General features: G+C 40.6%; 1 protein-coding gene across 4 annotated transcripts in view; it reads left to right on the top strand.

The window, feature by feature from the left end:
- MYO1B (myosin IB) overlaps positions 1 to 25,974 on the top strand; it is a 192,233-nt gene that overhangs the window by 75,820 nt on the left and 90,439 nt on the right. For all 4 annotated transcript variants that reach the window (XM_018061512.1, XM_005676279.3, XM_018061529.1 and 1 more), the window contains exon 4: positions 17,027 to 17,121. In XM_018061512.1, coding sequence (XP_017917001.1) covers positions 17,027 to 17,121 — 95 coding nt within the window. The remainder of the gene's footprint in view (positions 1 to 17,026; positions 17,122 to 25,974) is intronic.

Genomic DNA, 25,974 nt, shown 5'->3' with positions numbered 1-25,974 from the left:
TCTCCCTAACTTAGTTACAAATAGGTGGTAAACTTGAAGTTTGTAAATGCCATACAGTGATTCTGTCAATTTCTTACATGACTAGGAGAGAAGACTATGTTAGGATTCATTTCACAAATTTATTCTGACCATACACCGTGTATCATCCACTGAGATGATGAGTCATAATTTCTGCTCTCAAGGGAAAAAAGCAAAAAAAGTTCTCCAGAAATTTAAACCGCATACAGTAGATATACAGATGAGATTTTTGTAGGTTTATAGGCAACGCTGTCTTTGAACAATGGGAATCGGTGAGGATTTCCAGAAGAGTGTTTGGTGGGGATAGTGCGGGCAGAAGAGGAACTGACAGGGAGATGAAACAGGAGACAAAACTGATCTTGCTCCTGGGAGGGGCTTGGCTTCTTTAGCACACCAGAGAGAAATAAAGCCCTTAGACACTGGATTCTGGGTGGGTGACCTGCCTGATTTTGACCCCTTGGGCCAGAAACCAGTAGGGATATGCATGAAGGATGTTTTTAAGTGCTTCATGGTTTAGTCACTAAGTGGTGTGACTCTTTGCGGCCCCATGGACTGTCGCCCACCAGTTTCTCTGTCCACGGAATTTCCCAGGCAAGTATATTGGAGTGGGTTCCCATTTCGTACTCCAGGAGATCTTCCTGAGTCTTGAGCTTATGCTCTATAATAAAAACATACCCTGGCACTGTGCATAGCTTTTAGGGACCCAGTATTTGTATCTAGAGCACCTGGGGCATGGTTTCATCTCATCAGAATCTTTTGTCCCTATGCCGCTCATTTGAGAGGATTTCTGCTGGCTTCCAGGACTTTATTCTTAGTATTTCAAAGTTTAGTTTTTTAGGACAAAGTCTTCATCAGATGACTTTTTGTTCTTTAGTCATATGGTAATGATACTAACTGCCCACTTGCAGATCCGAGTCTTTCTCTCAAATATCCATGTCATCTGTGTATGTGGCATTTCAAGGCAGTCATTTCCTTGTGGCCACTTTGCAGACACTGTGACCTAGCTTAAGAATCTTGAAAGCAGATGTTTGCATGCTCTGTGCTTTAAGTCCATTCTGGAGCTGTGCTTTCTGCGTGCTACAGTGATAATGAGGGTTGTTTCAGACCCCTTTCTGAGTACTAGGGCACTTTGTGGGTATCAGCATTAAATCTTCCTCCAGCAGTAGCTCAAAGCATTGTTGCTTCGTCATCCCCTGCCTCAAGTGTGGGCCAGAGAAGCTTGTGGAGGAGGGAGTGACCTGCTCGCAGTTTAGAAGGAGGAGGGTTGTGGGGAAGCCAGCCTACAGACAGAGTGGCATATGGTATTTTTGGTTTACGCATTCTTACGTGGCCACTTTGAAGCCATTTTTGAAAGGCAGATATTTTAGCATAAGACACACACACACACACACATACACGCACATAAAAGTTAACCAAATACTGTACAGAGCAGACTTCCTGGCATCTTAGGAGCCTGCCTTATGTTATTGTTGAACCCCTTCCTTGAGAAGGGGAGCAGAGGTAGAGTAAGGAGGGAGTGGCTGTGAAATCTTTCTGGGAGCCACACCCAAGTAAAGAGTAGTCATCCTTGGTTAGCCTCTCAGAGAGGGCTCTCAGTCACCCCAAGCCTGGAGCCTACTCATTCTCTGAGGGGGCTTCTGTCTCAATGGTCTGTTTCGTAATCCTCTGATTCCCTCCCTTTATCTTAAGTTTCTTTTTAAAATTGAGACATGGATTTGGCCATGTAATTTTTTTTTTCCTGTTTGGAAATTCAGAAGAAAGGTTTCTGCATTTTGTCCTTGTCCTAAATTTGTAAACCTTATTGGAATAGGTACATATTAAACTCTGGTGGATTGTGGGCCAGCAGAGCCCCTTAGGATCACTCCAGTTCAGTCCAAACCACTATGAAATCCTCATCATGTGTTCAGCACTTGTGTCTGGTGCCTAAGCAAAATAACCGCATTATACTTAAAATCACAGTGCGCCATAGGATCATAGTTTTGGAAGACAGGAAAAATACAACCTAGCTTTGAGTTTAACAAATTTGAGGGGAAAGCTTTGTCACAGAAACACGTAAAATCAAGAAGCTAAACCTGGATGCAATGAGATCAGGGGAGAAAGTCATGTCAATGAAAAATGGCCTCAATTTTTGACAGTGTTGTATCAAGATGGCTTGGGAAAAGTATCTTACTTGGATATAGAAAACCCATTTAAGAGTTACCAAAGCTCAGGCCAGAAATGAGGAAGTCATCTAAGGCAATAAAAAACTAGTGATGGAGAGGAGAGAAAGACATAGATTTGAAGGGAATACTGAGTACCTGCATGAAAGAATCAAATAAAATTTTAATTAAAAATTTTTTTTCTAGAACTGGCATCCCTCAAGCTTTAGGAAATGGATTTCTTGTTTTTTTAAGTAAGCCACATAGACCAAGTGACATGTCCTCAAATGACTGAATTATTGTCTCATTAGACACTATGTGATTTCTCTAAACTGAGCAACCCGAGGGTGGGGATGACATCATTTATATTCCTCTGCCTGGAATACTCCATGGCACATAGAATGCTTATTGAATTAACGAGTACTAAATTCTCTTAAAATTATTTCCCAAAGATGTTTCTTCCCTTAAAATATCATGATATAAATTTAGCTAATTTCAGGAAGTTTCATTATTATTATTATTATTTTGCCAATTCACTTTCTTTTCTTCACAACAATATACGTAAGCTCAGGCAATTGCATTGTATGTACATGACGATCTGTGTGTGTGTGTGTGTGTGTGTGTGTATGTATGTACATGTATCTATTTGTAACCAGGAATCTTAATATTGGATAGGCTAAAACGTTCGTTCAGGTTTTTTCTGTAAGATGTTATTGGAAAACCTGAATGAACTTTGTGGCCAACCCTATATTTGTTGATTTCACTGAATTGTGTATCTACTGTATGAAATGGTGGTGGATCTCTCTCTTCAGATGTGAGTCGATTTGTGAGCTTGATTCTATAACATGCAATCTTAGCCCGATCTGGCCTTCCAGTCCTTTATTTAGATCCTGCGGCCTCTCTATAAGGGGCACCTTCTGCCAGGTCTGTCAGGCTGGAAAGCTAACAGCTTCTTCAAAGCTTTCACTGCTGCCCACTCCCTCTCCTCTGTGCTTTTTTTTTTTTTTTTTAAATCCAAAGCAGGTGTACTTGGGGTTCCTGTTCAGAGGCCATCTCTACTCACTGTGTTCCATGTTAACCACGGCCAGATTTCTCTACACTTCTTTAGTACGGGGTGCCATGCAGGGTGCTCAGCACAGCGTCTTCCAGTGTGGATAGCTGTCCTGTGTTTCTCTTCCTCTCTCTCTTACTGGAGGGAAGCTGAGACCACCTCACGTCATTGTATCCTGTGCATATACCTGGCGGTGGGGACTATCAAAGTTAGATGATGATGCAGAGTGCATGACATTTGAATGCTGAAAAGTTAACTTTACTGAACAGTCTTAATTGTTTGGTTTGTGGATGTGGAGTGCTTTAAATCAGAATGTGTATTTCAGTGTTAAACAAAGACACACAGAATGGCATACGAAGTGGCACATTTTTAGGCTTCTAGTCAGTAGGGAACACCTATCTCAAAAATCAGCATTTTGAGAACGTGAAGTCATTCTGTTTACTCTAATGAATAAACATCAAGTTCTCAGGACAATTAGGAAGGCCATGGGAATAACTTCTCTTGGAATCAGTTCAGTTCAGTCACTTAGTCATGTCACTTAGTCTTTGCAACCTCGTGGACTGCAGCACGCCAGGCCTCCCTGTCCATCACTATCTCCTGGAGTTTACTCAAACTCATCTCCATTGAGTCAGTTGGATGAGATGCCATCCAACCATCTCATCCTCTGTTGTCCCCTTCTCCTCTTCCTTCAATCTTTCGCAGCATCAGGGTCTTTTCCAGTGAGTCAGTTTTTCGCATCCGGTGGCCAAAGTATTGGAGTATCAGCTTCAACATCAGTCTTTTAGGACTGATTTCCTTTTGGACCGACTGGTTGGATCTCCTTGCAGTCCAAGGGATTCTCAAGAGTATTCTCTAACACCACAGTTCAAAAGCATCAATTCTTTGGTGGCAAAGAATTGGACTTTTTGTTGGCAAAGTAATGTCTCTGCTTTTTATTATACAATCTAGGCTGGCCACAGTTTTTCTTCTAAGGAGCAAGTGTCTTTTAATTTCATGGCTGCAATCACCATGTGCAGTGATTTTGGAGCCCCCCAAAATAAAATCTGTCACTGTTTCCACTGTTTCTCCACCTGTTTGCCATGAAGTGATGTGACCAGATGCCATGACCTTACTTTTCTGAATGTTGAGTTTTAAGCCAACTTTTTCACTCTCCTCTTTCAGTTTCATCAAGAGGCTCTCTAGTTCTTCACTTTCTGCCATAAGGGTGGTGTCATCTGCATATCTGAGGTTATTGATATTTCTCCCGGCCTTCTTGAGTCTGGCTTGTGCTTCATCCAGCCCAGCATTTCTCATGATGTACTCTGCATATAAGTTAAATTAGCAGGGTGACAATATACAGCCTTGACGTACTCCTTTCCTGATTTGGAAGTAGTCTGTTGTTCTGCGTCCAGTTCTAACGGTTGCTTCCTGACCTGCATACAGGTTTTTCAGGAGGCAGGTCAGGTGGTCTGGTGTTCCAATCTCTTAAGAATTTTCCACAATTTGTTGTGATCCACACAGTCAAAGGCTTTGTTTTGGCATAGTCAGTAAAGCAGAAGTAGAAGTTTTTCTGAAACTCTCTTGCTTTTTTGATGGTGCAACAGATGTTGGCAATTTGATCTCTGGTTCCTCTGCCTTTTCTAAATCCAACTTGAACATCTGGAAGTTCAGGGTTCATGTACTGTTGAAGCCTGGCTTGGAGAATCGTGAGCATTACTTTGCAAACGTGTGAGATGAGTGCAATTGTGTGGTAATTTGAACATTCATTGGCTTTGCCTTTCTTTGGGATTGGAGTGAAAACTGACCTTTTCCAGTCCTGTGGCCACTGCTGAGTTTTCCACATTTGCTGGCATATTGAGTACAGCACTTTAACAGCATCACCTTTTAGGATTTGAAATAGCTCAACTGGAATTCCCCATCACCTCCACTAGCTTTGTTTGTAGTGATGCTTCCTAAGGTCCACATTCCAGGATGTCTGGCTCTAGGTGAGTGATCACACCATCGTGATCGTTGGGGTCATGAAGATCTTTTGTGTATAGTTCTTCTGTGTATTCTTGTCACATCTTCTTAATATCTTCTGCTTCTGTTAGGTCCATACCATTTTTGTCCTTAAGTGTGCCCAAAATGTTCCCTTGGTATCTCTAATTTTCTTGAAGAGATCTCTAGTCTTTTCCATTCTGTTGTTTTCCTCTATTTCTTTGCACTGATCACTGAGGAAGGCTTTCTTATCTCTTCTTGCTATTCTTTGGAACTCTGCATTCAAATGGGTATGTCTTTCTTTTCTCCTTTGCCTTTCACTTCGCTTCTACTCACAGCTATTTGTAAGTCCTCCTCAAACAACCATTTTGCCTTTTTGCATTTCTTTTTCTTAGAAATGGTCTTGATCACTGCCTCCTGTACAGTGTCACGAACTTCGGTCCATAGTTCTTCAGGTACTGTCTATCATATCTAATCCCTTGAATCTATTTGTCATTTCCACTGTATAATTGTAAGGGATTTGATTTAGGTCATACTGAATGGTGTAGCGATTTTCCCTACTTTCTTCAATTTAAGTCTGAATTTGGCAATAAGGAGTTCATGACCTGAGCCACAATCAGCTCCTAGTCTTGTTTTTGCTGACTGTATAGAGCTTCTCCATCTTTGGCTGCAAGGAATATAATCAATCTGATTTTGGTATTGACCATCTGGTGATGTCCATGTGTAGAGTCTTCTCTTGTGTTGTTGGAAGAAGGTGTTTGCTAGGACCAGTGCATTCTCTTGGCAAAACTCTATTAACTTTTGCCCTGCTTCATTCTGTACTCCAAGGCCAAATTTGCCTGTCACTCCAGGCTTCTTGACTTCCTACTTTTGCATTCCAGTCCCCTATAATGAAAAGGACATCTTTTTTGGGTTTTAGTTCTAGAAGTTCTTGTAGATCTTCACAGAACCATTCAGCTTCACCTTCTTCAGCATTACTGGTGAGGGCATAGACTTGGATTACTGTGATATTAAATGGTTTGCCTTGGAAACAAACAGTGATCATTCTGTCATTTTTGAGATTGCATCCAAGTACTGCATTTCAGACTCTTTTGTTGACTATTTTGGTTATTCCATTTCTTCTAAGAGATTCTTGCCCACAGTAGTAGATATAATGGTCACCTGAGTTAAATTCACCCATTCCAGTCCATTTTAGGTCACTGATTCCTAAAATGTCAACGTTCACTCTTGCCATCTCTTTTTTGACCACTTCCAATTTGCCTTGATTCATGAACCTAGCATTCCAGGTTCCTATGCAATATTGCTGTTTACAGCATCGGACCTTGCTTCTGTAACTGGTCACATCCACAACTGGGTAGTGTTTTTACTTTGGCTCCAACCCTTCATTCTTTCTAGAGTTACTTCTCCAGTGATCTCCAGTAGCATATTGGGCATCTACCGACCTGGGGAGTTCATCTTTCAGTGTCCTGTCTTTTTGCCTTTTCATACTGTTAATGGTGTTCTCAAGGCAGAATACTGAAGTGGTTTGCCATTCCCTTCTCCAGTGGACCACATTTCGTCTCTTGGAATAGATATTTTTAACCTGAAGTTTGAGTTGCCTATAATAAAGTCATAAAAAACCCATGATGTTGGTTGTTGGTGGTTTAGTCGCTCAGTCGTGTCCTACTGTTTGCAACCCCTGGAGTGTAATCCACCAGGCTCCTCTGTCCATGGGATTTCCCAGTCAAGAATACTGGAGTGGGTTGCCATTTCCTTCTGCAAGGAATCTTCCCAACCCAGGGATCGAACCTGGGTCTCCTGCATTGCAGGCAGATTCTTTACCGACTGAGCCACTGGGGAAGCCATAAGTTGGTTGAAATAAGCTATTTTGCTAAAAAGCTTGGAAACAATTGTGCTGGGAGTTTGTTTAAATTATATATACCCTAAGCAAAAAAGGCTATTTTTGTAAATAAATAGCTGTGTCCTTAGTTTTATGAGAGTTGTGTAATAAAAGGTTATTTGTTAGTATTCTTTTGTTAAAAGAGGTGCTAAAAATACTTTGAGGGCTTATTGAATTTGCATTAAGAGCTCAGTTGTCTGGTTTTTTCCCTCTCAGATCAGGTGTGTTTTGTTAATTTCTGAATAGAGGAAATAACACAATTTCCTCTTGTTTTCTGTGTTCTCCCAGCCTCTGTCCTTGCGTATGCCTTGGGGTTCGATGTGACATACCTGTCTTCTGTGACATGCTTTTCTCAGTAGGGGACTGATCGTATGTTTCTTACCATCTCCCACACCTTTTTTTTTTTAAATGAGGAGCTCTGTTCAGATCTATTTACAAGTCAATGGAAAACCGGGGAAGACAGGCCAGAATGCTTGCGTCTTGTGCTGTTTATTATTTTATCATATTCATTGAAAGGATATCTTGTGTAATGGTAGAAGTTAGATACCAAAAATATAGGAAATGTGGAGCTCTACACAGAACTCAGGATTCTGTGTAGAATGAGCTTTGTATCATTGTGTCATTGTTTTCGACAGAATCTTTTAAGAGTGGGAGTGGATTAGAAGGGAGAAATAAGTGTGGTTTAACTGGAATTCCTCTTGTATGAATAACATTATGCACCTTAATGTTCTTCTACACCTCTCTTTTGGGGGGATTTAATGTCTTTCGTGTTTGATTTTAAGCTGTTAAAAGACAGATTTTCTTCATCTTTATTCCCAGAAGCCTCACAGTGAGTATGATGCCTTTCAGCTTGGGGTGCCTGGGAACCTCACCCTTGTGGATGTTGTTGCTCTAACCTCCGCGTATTCTTCCATTATTAGTTGTTAGGGGCCCTCGTTCAAGATAGAAGAAACCAACCACACTTCATTAATTTGCGAGATAAGGCCCTTCAGCAGCAAAGACTGATAAAGTGGAGTCAGCTTCTGTGCTTTTAACTGCTTGCCAAGTCCGAGCAGGATGCTGGCCCTGTGACGGGCTCTCCCCTGTGGCCTCTCATGCTCAGGACACCATTTGCAGAAGGAAGTCCTCAACGGCACAAGGGATTACTGCTAAGTTCCAAAGAGCAGCTTCTAGGGCCTGAAGGCAGATGTTTCCTCCTCAAGGCCTTCATATCTGAAGTCCAGTCCTTTTCCTTCCTGACCTAATTTAGTCTTTTTAAACCTCTTACCTACTTCCTAATGTCTGTCTTCAGTACCTGGCTTTTGCAATTCACCTTTGTAAATGAGTCACCCCTTGGCTCAGTCCACCTTCACATCCCTCTTCAGGAGAAGGAAGGTGTTTGTTCGGTTGAGGGACACTCAGCCAACTGACCCCGGGCTGAGTAGAACTGAGGAACTCCATCATAATTTTGATAATGGATGGGCCCATGGGATTGGGAAAATGTGAGCATGCCTCAGAGCTTCTTCCATCGCAAGAGAATTGTAAATAAAATTCCTAGAATCTTGAACGACTACCCTTTAAGTGCTCTTTGCAGTTTGTTTTGGATTATATTGCATATCTAGCACGTGAACTGGTGAGTTAAAGAGCTTTGTTTGTAAATGCTATTACTTAAGGAGAAGAATTTCTTGTCTAATTACACAGGGATTTCTGTTAGTCCTTAGAACGTTACAATACATGTGAACCATTTTATTCGCACAAAACATTCTAATGCTTTGGTTTTTGTCCCTTTAGTGGTTATGTCTGACTGTCCAGAAACTATTTTTGAGTAACTCATTAAAAAATAATGGGAAGCCTAGTGTACATTGAGGTTGACTCAGTCTATGAAAATTTGCAAAAATACTCTGTAGTCTGTTTTTTGAAAGCCAGTGTAATTCTAGAAAGGAAGAAGAACCTTTTTGTGCCCATTTGTTATGTCTTATTTTAAAACCTTTTGAGCTTTATTTGATGCCTTAACTGTGTCACTTCAGAACAGATATCATTTTAAAATGATTCATCCCTGATGAGATTTCTGTTTTGTACCTAATAGAAACAAGCCTTTTAGGGTATAAGAATGCATATGAACTTTAAAAAGTAAGTATTGATAAATATTTTTTTTAAAAATGATGGATGTTAATGAAGTTTCACCTTTAATCTGCCATATGTCATGTCATGACATAACAGCCTTCTTTTCATTGAGTTGCCAACTAGGGGCCTCTTTGAGTTTAGATGAATAAAGAGAAAAGAAAGTGAAATGTACTTCTGTCTCGCTCTGTTTTTGACCAGTTGTTTTGGCATGGTATATATATATATATATATATTTTCTTTTTTTCCATCTTACTTCCTTTTAGCCTATCCATGTCTTCATATTTTAAGTTTGACTTCCATAGGAAGCATCCAACTGGGTTTTGTTTTTATATCCATTTTAACATACTCTGCCTTTTGATTGGAGTATTTTGTCCATTAACATTCAGTGTGATTATTGATGTGCTTGAATTTAGGTTTACCATTTAATAATATACTTTCTGTCTGTTCCCTGTTTTTCCTCTTGCCTTCTTTTGGATAATTTGAATTTGTTTTTAGAATTCCATTTTAATTCTTTTGTTATTTTATACCTCTTTGTGTTATTATTTTATGATTGTTCATGGTATAATGTATATCCTAAAGTTTTCAAGATCCATACATAGTTAATGTTGTGCTGCTTTATGTAAAATGCAGAAACCTTACCATCATTTAGGTCCATTTACCATCCATCTCCCTCCAATTCTGTTCTTTTTTTCTTTCTCATAATCTTGCCTTTTTACTTTATAGTATATACATGTCCCCTTGGAGAAGGGAATGGCAACCCACTCCAGTATTCTTGCCTGGAGAACCTTGGACAGAGGAGCCTGGTGGGCTGCAGTCCATAGGGTCGCAAAGAGTCGGACATGATGGAAACAACTTAGCACGCACACATGCATACATATGCCCATTGCTGTTTATTTTGAAGAGAGGCTTACTTTTGTTCTGTCTTCTCTTGGATTGTTAGGAATGATTACCAATGTTGTGGCTATGTAGGAGTAAATGTATTTTTGTAAATATGTTAATTTACTGTGCTTTTTAAGGCACACCTCGGAGATATTGTGGGTTCAGTTCCAGACTACCTTAGTAAAGTGACTATCTCAATAAAGCAAGTCACATAAATTTTTTTGGTTTCTTAGTGTATATGATAGTTACGTATACCCTATACAATAGTCTCATAGTAAAGTATGTAATAGTGTTAAATCTTAAAAAAGTACATACATTAAATAAACTATATGAAACAAAAAGTTGTAATAGTGACATCAAAGATCACAGATCACATGTCACCATAACAAACATGATAATAATGAAAAAGCTTGAGATATTATGAGAATTACGAAAACATGGCATAGGACAAGAATGGAACAGAGCTTTCCAGGATAAAAAGTTATAGTTACTTGTAACAAGTATAAAAACTTATTTTCCGTTAAGTTTTTCCTTAAGATGTGGGATGAATGTGTCACAGAAGAGCATAACACTAATTTAACTCAGTGTTATTTTTCAAGCAAGTGAATGTTTCTGACTTAAGAATATGAGACAATTATAGGTGTACAGGTATCTGCAATAGTATTTTACAAGAAAGGCCAGCATTGTGTGTCTCCTTTGGAGAAGGCAGTGGCACCCCACTCCAGTACTCTCGCCTGGAAAATCCCATGGACGGAGGAGCCTGGAGGGCTGCAGTCCATGGGGTCGCTGAGGGTTGGACATGACTGAGCAACTTCACTTTCACTTTTCACTGTCATGCATTGGAGAAGGAAATGGCAACCCACTCCAGTGTTCTTGCCTGGAGAATCCTAGGGACGAGAGAGCCTGGTTCTTAAAAGCCAGCAAATAAACAGACCTCAAGGATACTATACAAAATACACCATACATAATTCCCTTTCTTTCTTTCCTTGTCTTGCGTGTCCTTGCTGTGGACCTTAGTCCTTAATCGGATTTAATTATGAAGTTAGAAATTGATGGCATAATTAGAGGTTAGGAATTTTTTTAGAAAGCACTTTATATTTTTGTTGTTATTGCTTAATTTTAAAAGCCTATTGCTTTTAGAGGTGAATCAGAGCTAGAAAGTGGAGAAATAGTTAAGTTTCTCAATGTGGTCTCAATGTGGATGAGAATTTTGAGACAGAGCTGTTTTAAGAGGGTTAAATTCAGAAGCAGAATTTCCTTAGTGTGATTTGAAAGTATTCTAGGATTCAGAATTGAGTGAAAGGAAGTACCATTTTGAGAGTTCTTAGAAAAAAAGATAGAAACAGAAAGGTAGAAACAGTCATCTAAATCTAGGAAAGTTTCCTAAGACAAAATTTGTTCTGCGTAACACTTTGGCTAGAGGAGATGACAAACTAGAAGTCTTCAGAATGGATTAGACTGCTTTAGAGAATGGTTCCTCAAGCGCCTCATTAGGAGAGCCAGAGGGACTGAGAAAAAGGGGTCTGCTTGGGAGAACATGGGTGGCTTCCCTGGTGGCTCAGCTGGTAAAGAATCCACCTGCAATGCAGGAGACCTCGGTTCAATCCCTGGGTGGGGAAGATCTGCTGGAGAAGGAAACAGCTCCCCGCTCCTGGAGAATTCCATGGACAGAGGAGCCTGGCAGGCCACAGTCCATGGGGTCACAAAGAGTCGGACATGACTGAGCGACCTTCACTTTAGGAGAACATAAGCTTTAGGTGGTGGTGGGTGTATATTTGGTGTGACACCATTTTTTTACTCCCTGAAGTAGGTGAAGGAAACCTAGAAAGAAGATGATAGGGTGAGGAGCTCGGAGTTTTGGGCAGGGGCGCCCTGATGCCCACGAAAGCAGGACCACGGCAGAGATTCCCATTCTGAACAGAAATAAAATGGTGAAAGACCATAAATACTGGCTAGATAATTTTGAACATGCAACTCAATCTTCTGCTCAGACAGAACGTGATAGATGAGCCCCCAATCTGGCTTCCGAAACCTATAAACGATAGATAACAACTGTTTGCAAATGTGCAACAAACATGCTCAGTATGGATGGAAGGTTGACTCTCAATGAACAGCTGTTTAGCTAATCTGGAAATGAAGGAGAGACTTGCATTCAGACGTCAGGCTGTTGCTATTCTTAGAGCTCAAGTAGAGGACAGAAGAAATAGATGAAGCCCTACTCTTGATGTGGTCCGATGAAGACCATGTTTGCCCCCTAAGTTATCATCATTATAGTGCAGTAAAGCATTCATTTTTGTGTGTGGTAAATCACAATGCTGACATGCTCACAAAATAATGTGAAGCATATGGGTCACAACTGTTTTTAAGTAAAAACTGCTCTAAAGATTTATTTAGATTCCTTAATTATAGAGTGGTTGGAAGACTGGCATGTGGTTTCAGTTTAGTTACAAATGTTGGCTGTGGTGATGGGTACGTGCTAACGTTGCCAGAGAGAGTAAGATTGAACATTGCCAGAGAGAAAGAGAGTAAGGTTGGGAGGGGAGCTGGTGTCCTGACCCCTGTGTTATTTTTTTAAGTGAAGTCAAGATCTTGTGTTTATACAAAATAAATAAGAATGCATTATGCTCTGCTTGAGGTGGGTGTGCTAGTATCCCGGGCCAGTTTTCCCAGTGTGTGAGTACTTTAATTGGTAAATTTTAATGACAGTTTGAAATCATTGACTCTTCAGAAACCTGACAGAATAACCATCCCTTTTAGCCTTTATCTTAAAATATACTCCCCACTAGATGTATCAAGCCCAGGTTGGGGAACAGCAGTTAACGATTCTGTCTAGATAGACAAGAGAAAACTAAGTGTTCCATCTGGGTGTTCTGATAGGAAATAAACCCATGTCAAGGGTCATTTGGTGATCTTCTGAGCCCGTGTGTGTGTGTGTGTACACATGTATGTGTGCAGTCATAATCACATGTGGTTAATCATGTTAGAAGTAATTTTGCATCATTTGTGATCTAATGATGTTATAATATATAAAGCTAACTTGCAGTACTAGGAGCCTGGGGAAAGGCCTGCGTTAATCCATGAAGAGGTCAGCAAATACATCAGTATATGATTGGAAGAGTTCATTTGTATTTGGCGTAACATGCTTTCCTGCATTTCTTGCCAGTGGTGAAGATGACATTGGTTCTGCTGAACTATTGTCTGGAGGTGGGAGGTGTGGGAGGGAGGAGGGGGCTAATAAGAAATCCAAGTAAAGCTTTCCTTCCCTGTCTGAAGGCGATAGGAGATGTGAGTTTCCTGCTTATGGAGCTCAGTCAATTAGGGGCTTTGTCAAAACCTGGAGAAGGTCCACTCATTCATTCATTCATATTTTGGTATAGACAATGTCTTATGTTTATAGCTCTGTGGAATGCACGAAAATTAATTACACAGAAAGGCTGTGCCCCCAGGAGCTTGCACTCTGGTAAGGGATAAGAAGATGTCTGCATAACTAATTATAATACAGAAAGACATTAGAATTTATTGAGGACTTACTCACTTTTAAGGTGCTTTCATACAGTTTGATTTAATTTTCTGAGCTAAAGTACAGGGCTACATTTCTTTATTTTGTACCTGGAGAAATGAAAGTTCAGCCAAGGTGAGTGACTTGCTCCAGGTCCTGTAGGTGGTAAGTTGTGGTTCTGGGGCCCAGAGAGTCCTGTCCATCTGGGATGCCCTCTGCCTCCAGATATACTGTTTTTTCCACTGTCCCAGGGTGCAGTGGGGCTTCCCAGGTGACTCAGTGGTAAAGAATCACTGTTAATGCAGGAGATGCGGGTTCCATCCCTGGGTTGGGAAGATCCCTTGGAGAAGGAAATGGCTATTCACTCCAGTATTCTTGCCTGGGAATCCCCTGGACAGAGGAGCCTGGCAGGCTACAGTGCATAGGGTCACAAAGAGTTGGACACGACTTCATAATTAAACAACAACAACAGTATGTAATCACACAGAGGGGCTTACTTGCTTCTCACTTGGGAAATCAGGGAACGCTGGACAACGATGAGGCCACTGAGCATCCTTGGGGGTGAGCAGGGCACTGCTTATTCAGGGGATGGCTGAAGGGGTTTGAGGGTGAGGGAGGGAGGGTTGCTGGATGGAAAGAGATCAGTGTACATTGTTCACATAAGATTCAGCTCCTGGCAGATTGAAGGTGCTCAGTGTATTGTCAATGGCTGCACACACTTTTCTGAAGAAAAGCCCAAGACTGTGATTGAAAGGCTGAATTGACACCCTTCCAAGTGCCCCAGCCTTTCACTGGGCTCCTTGCCTCAGATGGATCTCTCTTAGTATACTCCTGTGGCCCTGTGATCTGTCCAGAACACAGAGGTGGTGTATGCTAGTGGTCAAGAGCAGGGCTCAGTTTGGGCTCCACTGTGTCATACTGCCAGTGTGACCTTGACACCTTCTGTCTTCACTTTGTGCCATGATTTCATCATCTGAAAATAGGATTAATAATAATATATTCATAGTGGTTTCATTGTGAGACTTAGAATCCTTAAATACGAAGGGCCTGGGGCCCCTGCTGGTGCAGGGTAAACGTTGGTGTTTTAGCTCCAATTACTCTCTGGTTACTGTCTGGTCCTGCCCCTCCTTTGCTTACAGTCCCGATGGGTGGATCCATTCCCCTGATTTGAAGTCTGCTTATCTCTCTGGGCTTCCCTGATGGCTCAGATGGGAAAGCATTTGCCTGCAATGCGGGAGACCTGGGTTCAATCCCTGGGTCGGGAAGATTCCCTGGAAAAGGAAATGGCAACCCACTCCAGTATTCTTGCCTGGAAAATTCCATGGATGGAAGAGCCTGGTAGGCTACAGTCCATGGGACATGACTGAGCAACTTCACTTCGTCTCTCTAGTGCGTTTCTCCTCAGGCCTTGCCTTTCAGCAGCATGCAACTGCTCATACCCTTAGCCCACCTCTAGGATATTTTGGCCTTTGTTTTTGCCTCAAAGCCTTTTGTCTTGCTGATTAATTCTTTAGGACTGTTTTTTCTACCTCTTAAGATATTCTAGCTCCAATCCTCACCCTACTGAGGGCCCTGTCTGGTTTCGCAGTGTTTTGCATATATCTTTCTCCTTGCACTTCACTTCAGTTCAGTCGCTCATTCGTGTCCGACTCTTTGCGACCCCATGGATCACAGCATGCCAGGCCTCCCTGTCCATCACCAACTCCCGGAGTTCACTCAGACTCATGTCCATCGAGTCAGTGATGCCATTCAGCCATCTCATCCTCGGTCGTCCCCTTCTCCTCCTGCCCCCAATCTCTCCCAGCATCAGCGTCTTTTCCAATGAGTCAACTCTTCGCATGAGGTGGCCAAAGTACTGGAGCTTCAGCTTTAGCATCATTCCTTCCAAAGAAATCCCAGGGCTGATCTCCTTCAGAATGGACTGGTTGGATCTCCTTGCAGTCCAAGGGACTCTCAAGAGTCTTCTCCAACACCATAGTTCAAAAGTATCAATTCTTTGGCGCTCAGCCTTCTTCACAGTCCAACTCTCACATCCATACATGACCACTGGAAAAACCATAGCCTTGACTAGACGGACCTTAGTCGGCAAGGTAATGTGTCTGCTTTTGAATATACTATCTAGGTTGGTCATAACTTTTCTTCCAAGGAGTAAGCGTCTTTTAATTTCATGGCTAAAGTTACCATCTGCAGTGATTTTGGAGCCCAAAAAAATAAAGTCAGCTACTGTTTCCACTGTTTCCCCATCTATTTGCCATGAAGTGATGGAACCGGATGCCATGATCTTCGTTTTCTGAATGTTGAGCTTTAAGCCAACTTTTTCGCTTTCCTCTTTCACTTTCATCAAGAGGCTTTTTAGTTCTTCTTCACTTTCTGCCATAAGGGTGGTGTCATCTGCATATCTGAGGTTATTGATATTTCTCCAGCAATCTTGATTCCAGCTTGTGTTTCTTCCAGTCCAGCGTTTCTCATGATGTACTCTGCATATAAGTTAAATAAGCACGGTGACAATATACAGCCTTGACGTATTCCTTTTCCTATTTGGAACCAGTCTGTTGTTCCATGTCCAGTTCTAACTGTTGCTTCCTGACCTGCATACAGATTTCTCAAGAGGCAGGTTAGGTGGTTTGGTATTCCCATCTCTTTCAGAATTTTCCGCAGTTTATTGTATCTCTCCCCTACTTTCGGCTGAAAACTCATCAAAGAAGGGCTGAATCTTAATTATCTTTGCATTCCTAGCATGTTCTTCACATTAGGCAGACTCAAAATAAATGAATTAGAAAAGCAGCTTTACCTATTTTAAGATAGCATCGTATTGTCAAAATTATTCTTCGGTTAGCTAGAGGGAGTCAAAATTTACCCTGTTAGTTGATTTTGAGGAGGGGAAGGTCAACATGAGCGCTTACTTGATAGGGGGCCCTTTGTCATCATGGAGCCCAAGACTGGACAAGGACCATGGCAAACCTGCAGGACCACCTGCCACTGGTGGGTCTTATAGTTTCAACTGTCTTGTTTGTGGAGGTGGTGGTTCTGTTTTAGTTTTGTGATGGTAGTATCAGCTATTTAGTATTTGATAGCATTTTCTAACATTTGAAAAACTTTATTCTCAATGTTTTGAAACTCCAGTGTATCATCCTGGAAATATCAACATCATCCAGTTGTGGACATGTGTTGTAAATTTTTTTCTTGGTTCTCTTAGTTCCCCGGATTTTAATAAAGTAAGCTATAAATATAGCATGTGGGTTAAAGAAAGCATATCTTTATGGTGTACAGTATATCAATACCATTTTAGTTAATAGGGAATGCATAGGAGAAGATAACTTGGGCCACAAAGAATAAATAACTTTATTTATTTACTTGAAGAATTTGAAGAAAAACAATGTGATATGTCTGTTTTCTACCTGAAACATATCAGTGGCCCTTAAAGAGCCTGTTATATCTGGTAAACAAATAATAATGAGCTGAATTGTAAGGACTTTTTATTTTTTTTCCATTATCCCCTGCAGCTTTGCCCTGTCAGATGAAGCATACAGATCCCTAAGAGATCAAGATAAAGACCAGTGTATTCTGATTACTGGGGAAAGTGGAGCAGGAAAAACAGGTAAGGTCACCACCGGACAACTTACTTTCTCCTCTAAGAAGGTGAACCATGGACAGGATGATGTCAGCAAAGTGGGCTCATTAGCATGAAGGTTACAAGGCTTCTTTGCAGGAAGACCAGTTGTTAGGATCCTGGAATGTTTTCCAGGAAGAACTTGCCTCATCTTTCATGTGAAGGAACAGGCACATATCAAAAGGGGTTCCAGCCAATGCGGGAGTCAGTTCCTGGATTCTAGACCTCTAGTGTAGTTCCTGAGTACTTCAGGGTCTTTGACCTTTCCTCCAAGATGCCAGAACCTGCACAGTCTTACCTCTTCCCTAAGGAATAATTGTTTGAGTTTAGGGAGACCACAACCACAAGCCTACCTCTGCTTAAATGTGAAGGAAGGCCCCAAGAAATGCTGGATTTAGCCCCAGAGAAGTCTTCCTCTGGGTCTTCCCTGGTGTCCCAGTGGCTAAGACTCTAAGCTTCCAATGCCGGAGGCCCAGGTTTGCTCCCTGGTAAGGGAACTTGATCCCACATGCCATAACTAAAGATCCCGTATGGCGCCACTAAGACCCAGTGCAACCAAATAAAAAATAATAATAGTAAATATTAAAAAACTATTTGAAAAAAAGATAAGTCTTCCTCTGAAGTCTGAAGAATTGAGATTTCTGTATATATTTTTAGACAGGCTGGCAACTTCCCCATAAAACAACCCCTCAAATGGAGGGATTATGCTTTATTTCTCGTGCTTTTAATAAAAACAATTTGTGTGATTGATGGTCTTGAGTGAGAATCTGCTTTTACAGGTGGTGCCCAGCTACCTGGAAAAGGTTCAGAAGAGCTGTGCTGTCTGAGTCAGTCAAACTTGGACAGGTTAGGACTGCTTTTGTCAGTGGGTTTCTTTGATGGAACTGATGAGCCCATGAAAGAGGAGGATGATATTTCCATGACTGTTTCATCTCTAAGATGTTCTTGTTTTATAGATAAGACTCTTTTAATTGGTAATTTTTACTTGTTTGCCAGGGTGGGATTTAAATGTTTCCACTTTGCTTGGCTAATTAGTTGTCAGATTAATAACTTTGATTTCCTGATGATCAAAAGAAGAAAATCCCCTGTGGGTGTTTCAGTTGTCTGACTGCATCCATTCTGTTCATCAGCCCTTAGTTAGATCTGTGCCTTGAAATACCTATTTCTGTTTCTCCCTACCTTCCCTAAAGTATCTATTTCCACTCCGCTTTCATGAGGAGCGCCTCTTCCCTGTTCCCTAGGGTAGCTGAAGAAAGAACGGTTAGATCAGTGTGTCCAGCTCCCTTCCTAGAGCCTTTGGACACACGGTGCACGTTTCTTTTGGTTATGCAGGTTCTAGGCACTGGGTGGACAGAAATGGAGGGGGAAAGTCCAGCATGTGAGAATCTTAGGTAACAGAGAGCGTAGTCTCATATAGACCATCTATTGTAGGGTCCTCCCAGGAACAGCAGAATCTGATAGAAGGCTCACCATTCTGAACGGTGGCCTATGGACTTTGTCACAGAGGTTTGGCTAACAAAGTTCTTCCTTACCTAGAGATGAATTCTGCCTCTGTGTATTCCTCTTTACTCAGCAGTCTGGAAGCTTACCAAATAAGTCTAGTTGCTCTTCTGCAGGACAGTTGCTTAATTATTTGAAGTCATCTATATTATCAGTTAAGGGAGGGTCACAATGAGTCTCAGATTATGTAGTTGCCTCCTAAACTGTATACGCCAGTCAATTCCTCTTACCTGGTCTCCCAGCTTACACGTCCAGTACCTGCTTGTCATGTCTAAGTGAGTCTCTAAGAGACATCTCAGACTAAGCATGCCCCAAACTGAACTCTTGATTTCATCCACCAACCCAAACTTGATCTCAGTAAATGGAACCACCTGTCAACCTAGTTTCTCAAGCTAGAGATGTTAGATGTTTTCTTTTCCTGTATTGTCCACATGAATTCCATTTTATATCAGCCCTACCTCTAAAATATATCTCCTGCCAAGCTCCTTCTTCCTTTTCTTTGTGTCCACCTGGAGACTCTAGTTAGAACAACCCACTGATCCTTTTTTTCCTTTGAGGACTGTTTGTAGCAATATCTAACAGCTCTCTTTCTCCCTTATGCTTGCCTGCAGAAAGACACCAGAATGATTTGTAAAACTGAAAACTGGATCAAAGCCTTGGCCTGTTTAGTTTAGTTTTTTGTTTTTTTTTTGTTTGTTTTTTTTTGAGTTACCTTCTTTTGTGTCTATGTAGTGAGAACTTTTAAGATCTACTCTCTTAGCAACTTGTAAGAATACAATACTGTGTTAACTCTAGACTCTATGCTATACATTAGATTCCTAGCACTTCAACTTGCAGCTGGAAGTGTGTGCCTTTTGACCACATGTCTTCATTTCCCCCTTCTCCTCCAAACCAACAATCTACTCTTTGATTCTATGAGGTGTTTTTTTTTTTTTTTTAAAGATTCCATGTATAAGCAAGATCATACAGTATTTGTCTTTCTCTGTCTGACTTACTTCAGTGAGTATAATGCCTTCACAGTTCATCCATGTTCTCACAAGGGGCAGGATTTCCTTCCTTTTTTTTTTTAGCTGAACAATATTCAATTGTATACATACAACACATTTTCTTTATTCATTCATCCATAGACAGACATTTACTTTGTTTCCATGTCTTGACTATTGTAAATAATGCTTCAAGGAACATGGGAGTGCAGATCTCTCTTCAACCTATAATTTTATTTACTTTGGATATGTACCCAGAAGTGGTTTTGCCGACTCATATGGTAGTTCTGTTTTCTTTTAATTTTTCAGGAACCACCATACTGTTTTCCATAGTGGCTGCACCAATTTTCATTCCCACCAATAGTGGCGCAAGGATTCCCTTTTCTCACATCCTCTCCAGCACTTATGTTTTGTGTGTATGTGTTTGCTTTATACACGTTAGCCACTCTGATAGGTGTGAGGTGATACCTCATTGTGGTTTTGATTTGAATTTCTCTGGTAATTGATGGTGTTGAGCATCTTTTCATATGCCTGTTGACCCTCTGTATGTCTTCTTTGGAAAAATGCCTATTCAGGTCTCCTACTCACTTTTTAATCAAATTGTTGGGTTTTTTGCGGGATTGAGTTGTATGAACTGTTTATGTATTTTGGATATTATCCCCTCACTGGTCATATTATTTAGAGACATTTTCTCCCATTTAGTAGGTTGCCTTCCATTTTGTTAATCATTTCTTGTGCTGTGCAGAAGCTTTTCAGTCTGATGTAATCCCATTTGTTTATTTTTGCTTATATTATTTGTGCTTTGCGTGTCATATCCAAAAAATTGTTGCCAAGACTAGTGTCTAATACGAGTTTTCTCCTTTGTTTCCTTTTAGAAGATTCACAGTTGCAGGTCTTGCGCTTAAGTTTTCAATTCCAGTTTGAGTTAATTTTTGTGAGTGGTAATTAAATTTTGTCAGTTTCATTCTCCTGCATATCACATGCTTTTTCCACATCTGTTGAGATGATCATATGATCTTAACCTTTTATTCTATTCAGATGTGATTCATGTATTAACTGTGATGTATTATGTTTATTGATTTGCGTATGTTGGATCATCCTTGCGTTCCAAGGACAAAGCCCGCTTGATCATTGTGTATGAACCTGTTGAATTCAGTTTGCTAATATTTTACTGAGAATTTGACAGTTATATTCATCAAGGATATTGACCTGTAGTTTTCTTTTCTTGTAGTATCCTTATCTGGCTTTGGTATCAGGGTAATGTTGGCCTGCTAAAATGAGTTTGAAAGTGTTACCTTTTCTTTGTTTTACAAGACTTTGAGACAGTTTTGGTGTTTTTATTTTGGAGTTTTGGATTACTGATTCACTCTCCCTAATAGTAATTGGTCTCTTCAGATTTTCTAGTCATAATTCTAGAAATTTATCCATTTCTTCTAGGTTGTCTAATTTGTTGGCATATGACTGTCCAGAGTAGTCTCTTATGATCCTTTATTTTTGTGGTATCTATTGATTCCTCTTTCACTGATAATTTTATTTACTTGAACTCTCTTTTTTTCCTTGGTTAGTCTAGATAAAAGTTTGCCAGTTTGGTTTATTTTTTTGAAGAACCAACTCAATTTTTTGTTGCTTTCCTGTTCTCTATTTCATTTATTTATGCTCTAATCTTTATTGGTTCCTCAAAAAACTGTATCTTCTGCTAAGGTTGGGCTTAGTTCTTACTTTTCTACTTTTTTGAGGTATAATATTAGGTTGTTTATTTGAGATAATTCTTTATTCTTGATGTATGGATTTATAGCTATAAAATTTCCTCTTGGAACTACTTTTGCTGCATCTCATCAGTTTTGGTGTATTTTCCCATTTTTGTTGCCTCAAGGTATTTTTTAAATATAAAGTTTTCATTGCATGAAATGGTTTTTATTGTGCTAAAATATAAGCCTAACCCAGAAGATTCTGCTTGACCTAGCCCCTACCTGCTTCTGTACCTTCTCCTCATGTTTCCCCCACCCCAGTGGCAGCTCATGTTACTATTCATTGAAGGGTTTACTTTTTGCTGTGTGTTGTCAGTATATATTGTAAATAGTCATTATATTGAGTTTCCCACCCCTTTTTAGATCATTCATTTGAACTCTGGGTATGGGCTCTTACCTCTGTTCACTCAGAAATTTGTGAAATCTTTCACTATTTAGGATTCCTTCTTCCCAGTAAGAACTTTAGGAGGAAATTGATCTCTTGGGAGAAAGTTTTTGTTCTTTCACTGCTACTAACCATTCTTTCTTGTGAAACAGAATTTAATTCTTAAAAGCAGTACCACTTCTTATTTGTCTCCAGGTTGACCAGTGAAAGTGGTGGCAAGGCCAGTTAAAAACTGCATCCCTTGACGGAGCCATTTCTGTTGATGATGTCTCATGTCACCTATCCCCACCCCAGTCATTTTGTTGGTTTCTACCAGCCTGTTCATTTCACATTTGTTTCCTTTTTAAGGCATAAAGGAGGAAGAGATGAAAATATTCCTAAGCCTATTAATTTTCTTTCAGATTTTTACTCATTCTTCATCCTGCTTTTATACCTTTTTGAGTATCAGATTATTTCAGTTTGTTACCAAGTGAGTCATCAGAAGTGGATTGTGGTCACTGGTTTGATTAGTGTGGGCCAGTTCTTCATCTCCTCTGGAACATGTGTCCCCTCCTGAGCCATGTTAGTATATGATTTCCTCCTTCTCAGAGAGTTTTAAACCACCTGCTTCCTCCTGGTGCAGAATTCTGTTTCCTGGTTGGGCTTGTGTCCCTTCGTTATTGAGAGATGGAGTAGAGGTTGCTGTTCCTGTTTCATGGGGTGGACATTCATTCTTTCCGTGAAAAACAGAAGCACCTTATTCCTCTAGTGGAAATCTGGTGGCACATTGAGTTCATTCTTCTTTTCTATATTTTTCTCTTCTCTTGATATTTTTCTACTTCATACCTTGTCCTCTTGGTTTCAGTGTCCCATTCACTGCTTGAAATCCTATCATCTTCCCTAGATTTAATCCTTCTAGCCCCCGTTTACCCTCTCATAAGCTGAAGAATGGACAACCGCTTCACAGGGTCATTGCCACCTGCTCTGGTGGGAAGCTTTGCTTATAGGTGCTGCTTCCTGTGGGAGGTTGGAGGAGGGTACTGCCGTTAGTCATATTGTCAAACCTTCCACTGGGAAGCACCAGCTTCTTCTCTCGCCCAGACTGTTGCTAATCAATACCAGAAGAAATCGAAGAAGACATAGACAAGTTCCCAGCTTACAGTTTTAGTTTCAACAGACAAGGCACCAGATTGCTACAGAAACTTCTCTTTGTCAAAGTCTGTTCTCCTGTGTAGGCAGACCAATAGCTGTTCATGGACCGATCAGCTTTTGAGTAGTGCTGGTCCTTGAACCATACTTTGAGTAGAGCTGTCCGAAAGTCACTTGGAACATTTGTGTTGGTTTTGAGCTACTGTGCTTCCTAGATCTGGTGAGGCTTCACTTATCCATTACATTGAATTCCTGGTGCTGGGTGGTGGGCACTATACCTAAGAACTCTGTAAAGACTACTCAGCTATACCCTTTGATGACTGCTTAGCCCTTCCTTTCATTTATAGATTCCAAAAGCATCTCCTGCCTCTCCATCTCCATAGAGACAGTTAGTGTTTTACTTACTTGTTCCCATCTTTTTCTACTTTTCCTTCCTTTTGAAAGTAGTGACACAGAAATTGTTTCAAATTGCATTAAGGTTTTGATTGTCGTTAGGTTATAGTTTTGAGTAAAGAGACTTTGTGTCGTTTAATGTCTCTGTTTCATAGAGATTACTTACAGGAAAATGAAATGATGGAAAATAATACAGAGATTGTAGCACAGTGTGTGAGGCTTTTCTAGAGGGGGTTTAATCTCAGTTTTGTGGGGAAGAGGAATGCCAGGCCATTTTTTGAATGTCACGTTATCTTATTCACCAAAAATTTTTTGAGTACATGTAGTTATTAGCATTTTTGTATCAGCTAATGAATGAAAGAAGAAGAGAGCTAACATTTATTGAGGGTCTGGAATATGCTCTCTACTTATACAGTGTCTCTTTTCAGTGAGAATTTTTACTTAATAGCATATACAGAACCACCATGCAGTATCAGAGGGCTCATTTTATAAGAAGCAATTAACTTAATGAGGTTGTAAACCTCTCTTGGCAGATGATGATGTTATTGGTCTTAAACATTGGAGACACTCTTACACTGTAGGGTCGTATAATGAGAGCTCCCAGGGAGAGGTGTAAACTCTTTGAATCCTTTGGGGTCCTATTTAATTCATTACTGCTGTGCTAAATAAAAAATTCATCATGCCTCATAAAAGTGCCCAACTATTTCTAGACAGTGAACTCACAATTCACTATCATGAATACAGATAGTTTGTGGAGAGCCATTCAAGCACTGATGGGGGCAGGGAGGCAGAACATGAGGGAACCATCATAACTGCATTTTTCCAAGGACATCAGAGTAAACTGTGGGCCTGAGAAGATGATCCTGATATAAGAAAGCTTTATAAATTATTTGGCTTCTAATTTTACAGTTACATCAGTTTCTAGGAACTCTGCAGCCATCTGCTACAAGAGCTGTGAAGCCTGCCCTGCTCGTTAAGACCCGTGGTTCTGAACCCCAAATGACCTTGCACTGCTTTATATCTGTGATAGTTTTCTGACTTGGTCAGCAACAGAGATGTGACTGACTTTTTGTAGCCTAAACATCCATAAGCGTTTTACAATGCTGAATATCTCCACATGGACGCAAAAGAGCTAAGCAAGCTCAAGGCCAAAATGCCGTGAGCTATATTTTCTTTCTTCCTCATGTGAGCGAGGTCTTTCATGACTCGTGTGTTTTATATGAATTATCAGAGATTTTGTGGCCAACTTTCAGAGGCAAAGCAACTTGTTCTTAATTGTGTTTCAATAAAAACATTTCTAGTCACGATTCCTCTCGGAGCAGAGGCAGTTTTTCATTGCAAGGCCCTTGCTTTTGATTGGGGCAGTTCACAGCTGCCTGTTTGGTCAGTTTGAATGTGCTGCAGCTGGGTTATTTTGTAGCACTGCAGACTCAGGGCTACTAAAAAGGGTGTTCTTCTATGTTGCAGAGCCCTTGTTTCACTGTATACAAACATGGCTTGCTTGATTTAGGCAGTCATACTCTTTGGGTCACTGAACCACCAGACCTGTTCAGCCCCTAGAAAACCTTGGGTGCTTTAGCTAAGGAAATAGAGAAGTGTGTAAGTTGAGAAATTTATCAGTATTGGGTGTATAAGTGTATGGCTATCTCTATGCTATGTGACATATGTAACATGGTTTATGTGATGTGTATGTGACATATGATAATACTTATATTGGGTTCCATAAGATGTTATGGGAAAAAAAACTGAATTTTTTTGGCCAACCTAGCTATATGTTAATGCATGGGTGGGTACTTGTTAACTCCTGGATAAATTGATTAGTTCTGAAAAAAAGATCCTCAGAATAAGCCTTACTTATGTTCATACCTTTCTTCCCTGACATAGTAATTGAATCCACGTGGAGCCTACTTATTTACATGTATGGGTGTTCCCTTGTAGTTCAGTTCAGTTCAGTTGCTCAGTCGTGTCTGACTGTTTGCAACCCCATGAACCGCAGCATGCCAGGCCTCCCTGTCCATCACCAACTCCCGGAGTTCACCCAGACCCATGTCTATTGAGTTGGTGATACCATCCAACCATCTCATCCTCTGTCATTCCCCTTCTCCTCCTGCCCTCAATCTTTCCCAGCATCAAGGTCTTTTCCAATGAGTCAGCTCTTCGTATCAGGTGGCCAAAGTATTGGAGTTTTAGCTTCAACATCAGTCCTTCCAATGAACACCCAGGACTGATTTCCTTTAGGATGGACTGGTTGGACCTCCTTGCAGTCCAAGGGACTCTCAAGAGTTTTCTCCAACACCACAGTTCAAAAGCATCAATTCTTCGACACTCAGCTTTCTTTATGGTCCAACTCTCACATGACCACTGGAAAAATCATAGCCTTGACTAGACGGACCTTTGTTGACGAAGTGAAGTCTGCTTTTTAATATGCTATCTAGGTTGGTCATAACTTTTCTTCCAAGGAGTAAGCGTCTTTTAATTTCATGGCTGCAATCACCATCTGCAGTGATTTTGGCACCCAGAAAAATAAAGTCAGCTACTGTTTCCACTGTTTCCCCATCTATTTCCCATGAAGTGATGGGACCAGATGCTATGATCTTAGTTTTCTGAATGTTGAGCTTTAAGCCAGCTTTTTCACTCTCCTCTTTCACTTTTATCAAGAGGCCCTTTAGTTCTTCACTTTCTGCCATAAGGGTGGTGTCATCTG

Source organism: Capra hircus, chromosome 2 (genome assembly GCF_001704415.2).
Source record: "Capra hircus breed San Clemente chromosome 2, ASM170441v1, whole genome shotgun sequence".
Classification (NCBI taxonomy): Eukaryota; Metazoa; Chordata; class Mammalia; order Artiodactyla; family Bovidae; genus Capra; species Capra hircus.
The sequence above is the reverse complement of the archived record's forward strand: the minus strand, read 5'-3'. Positions and strand labels throughout refer to the sequence as shown.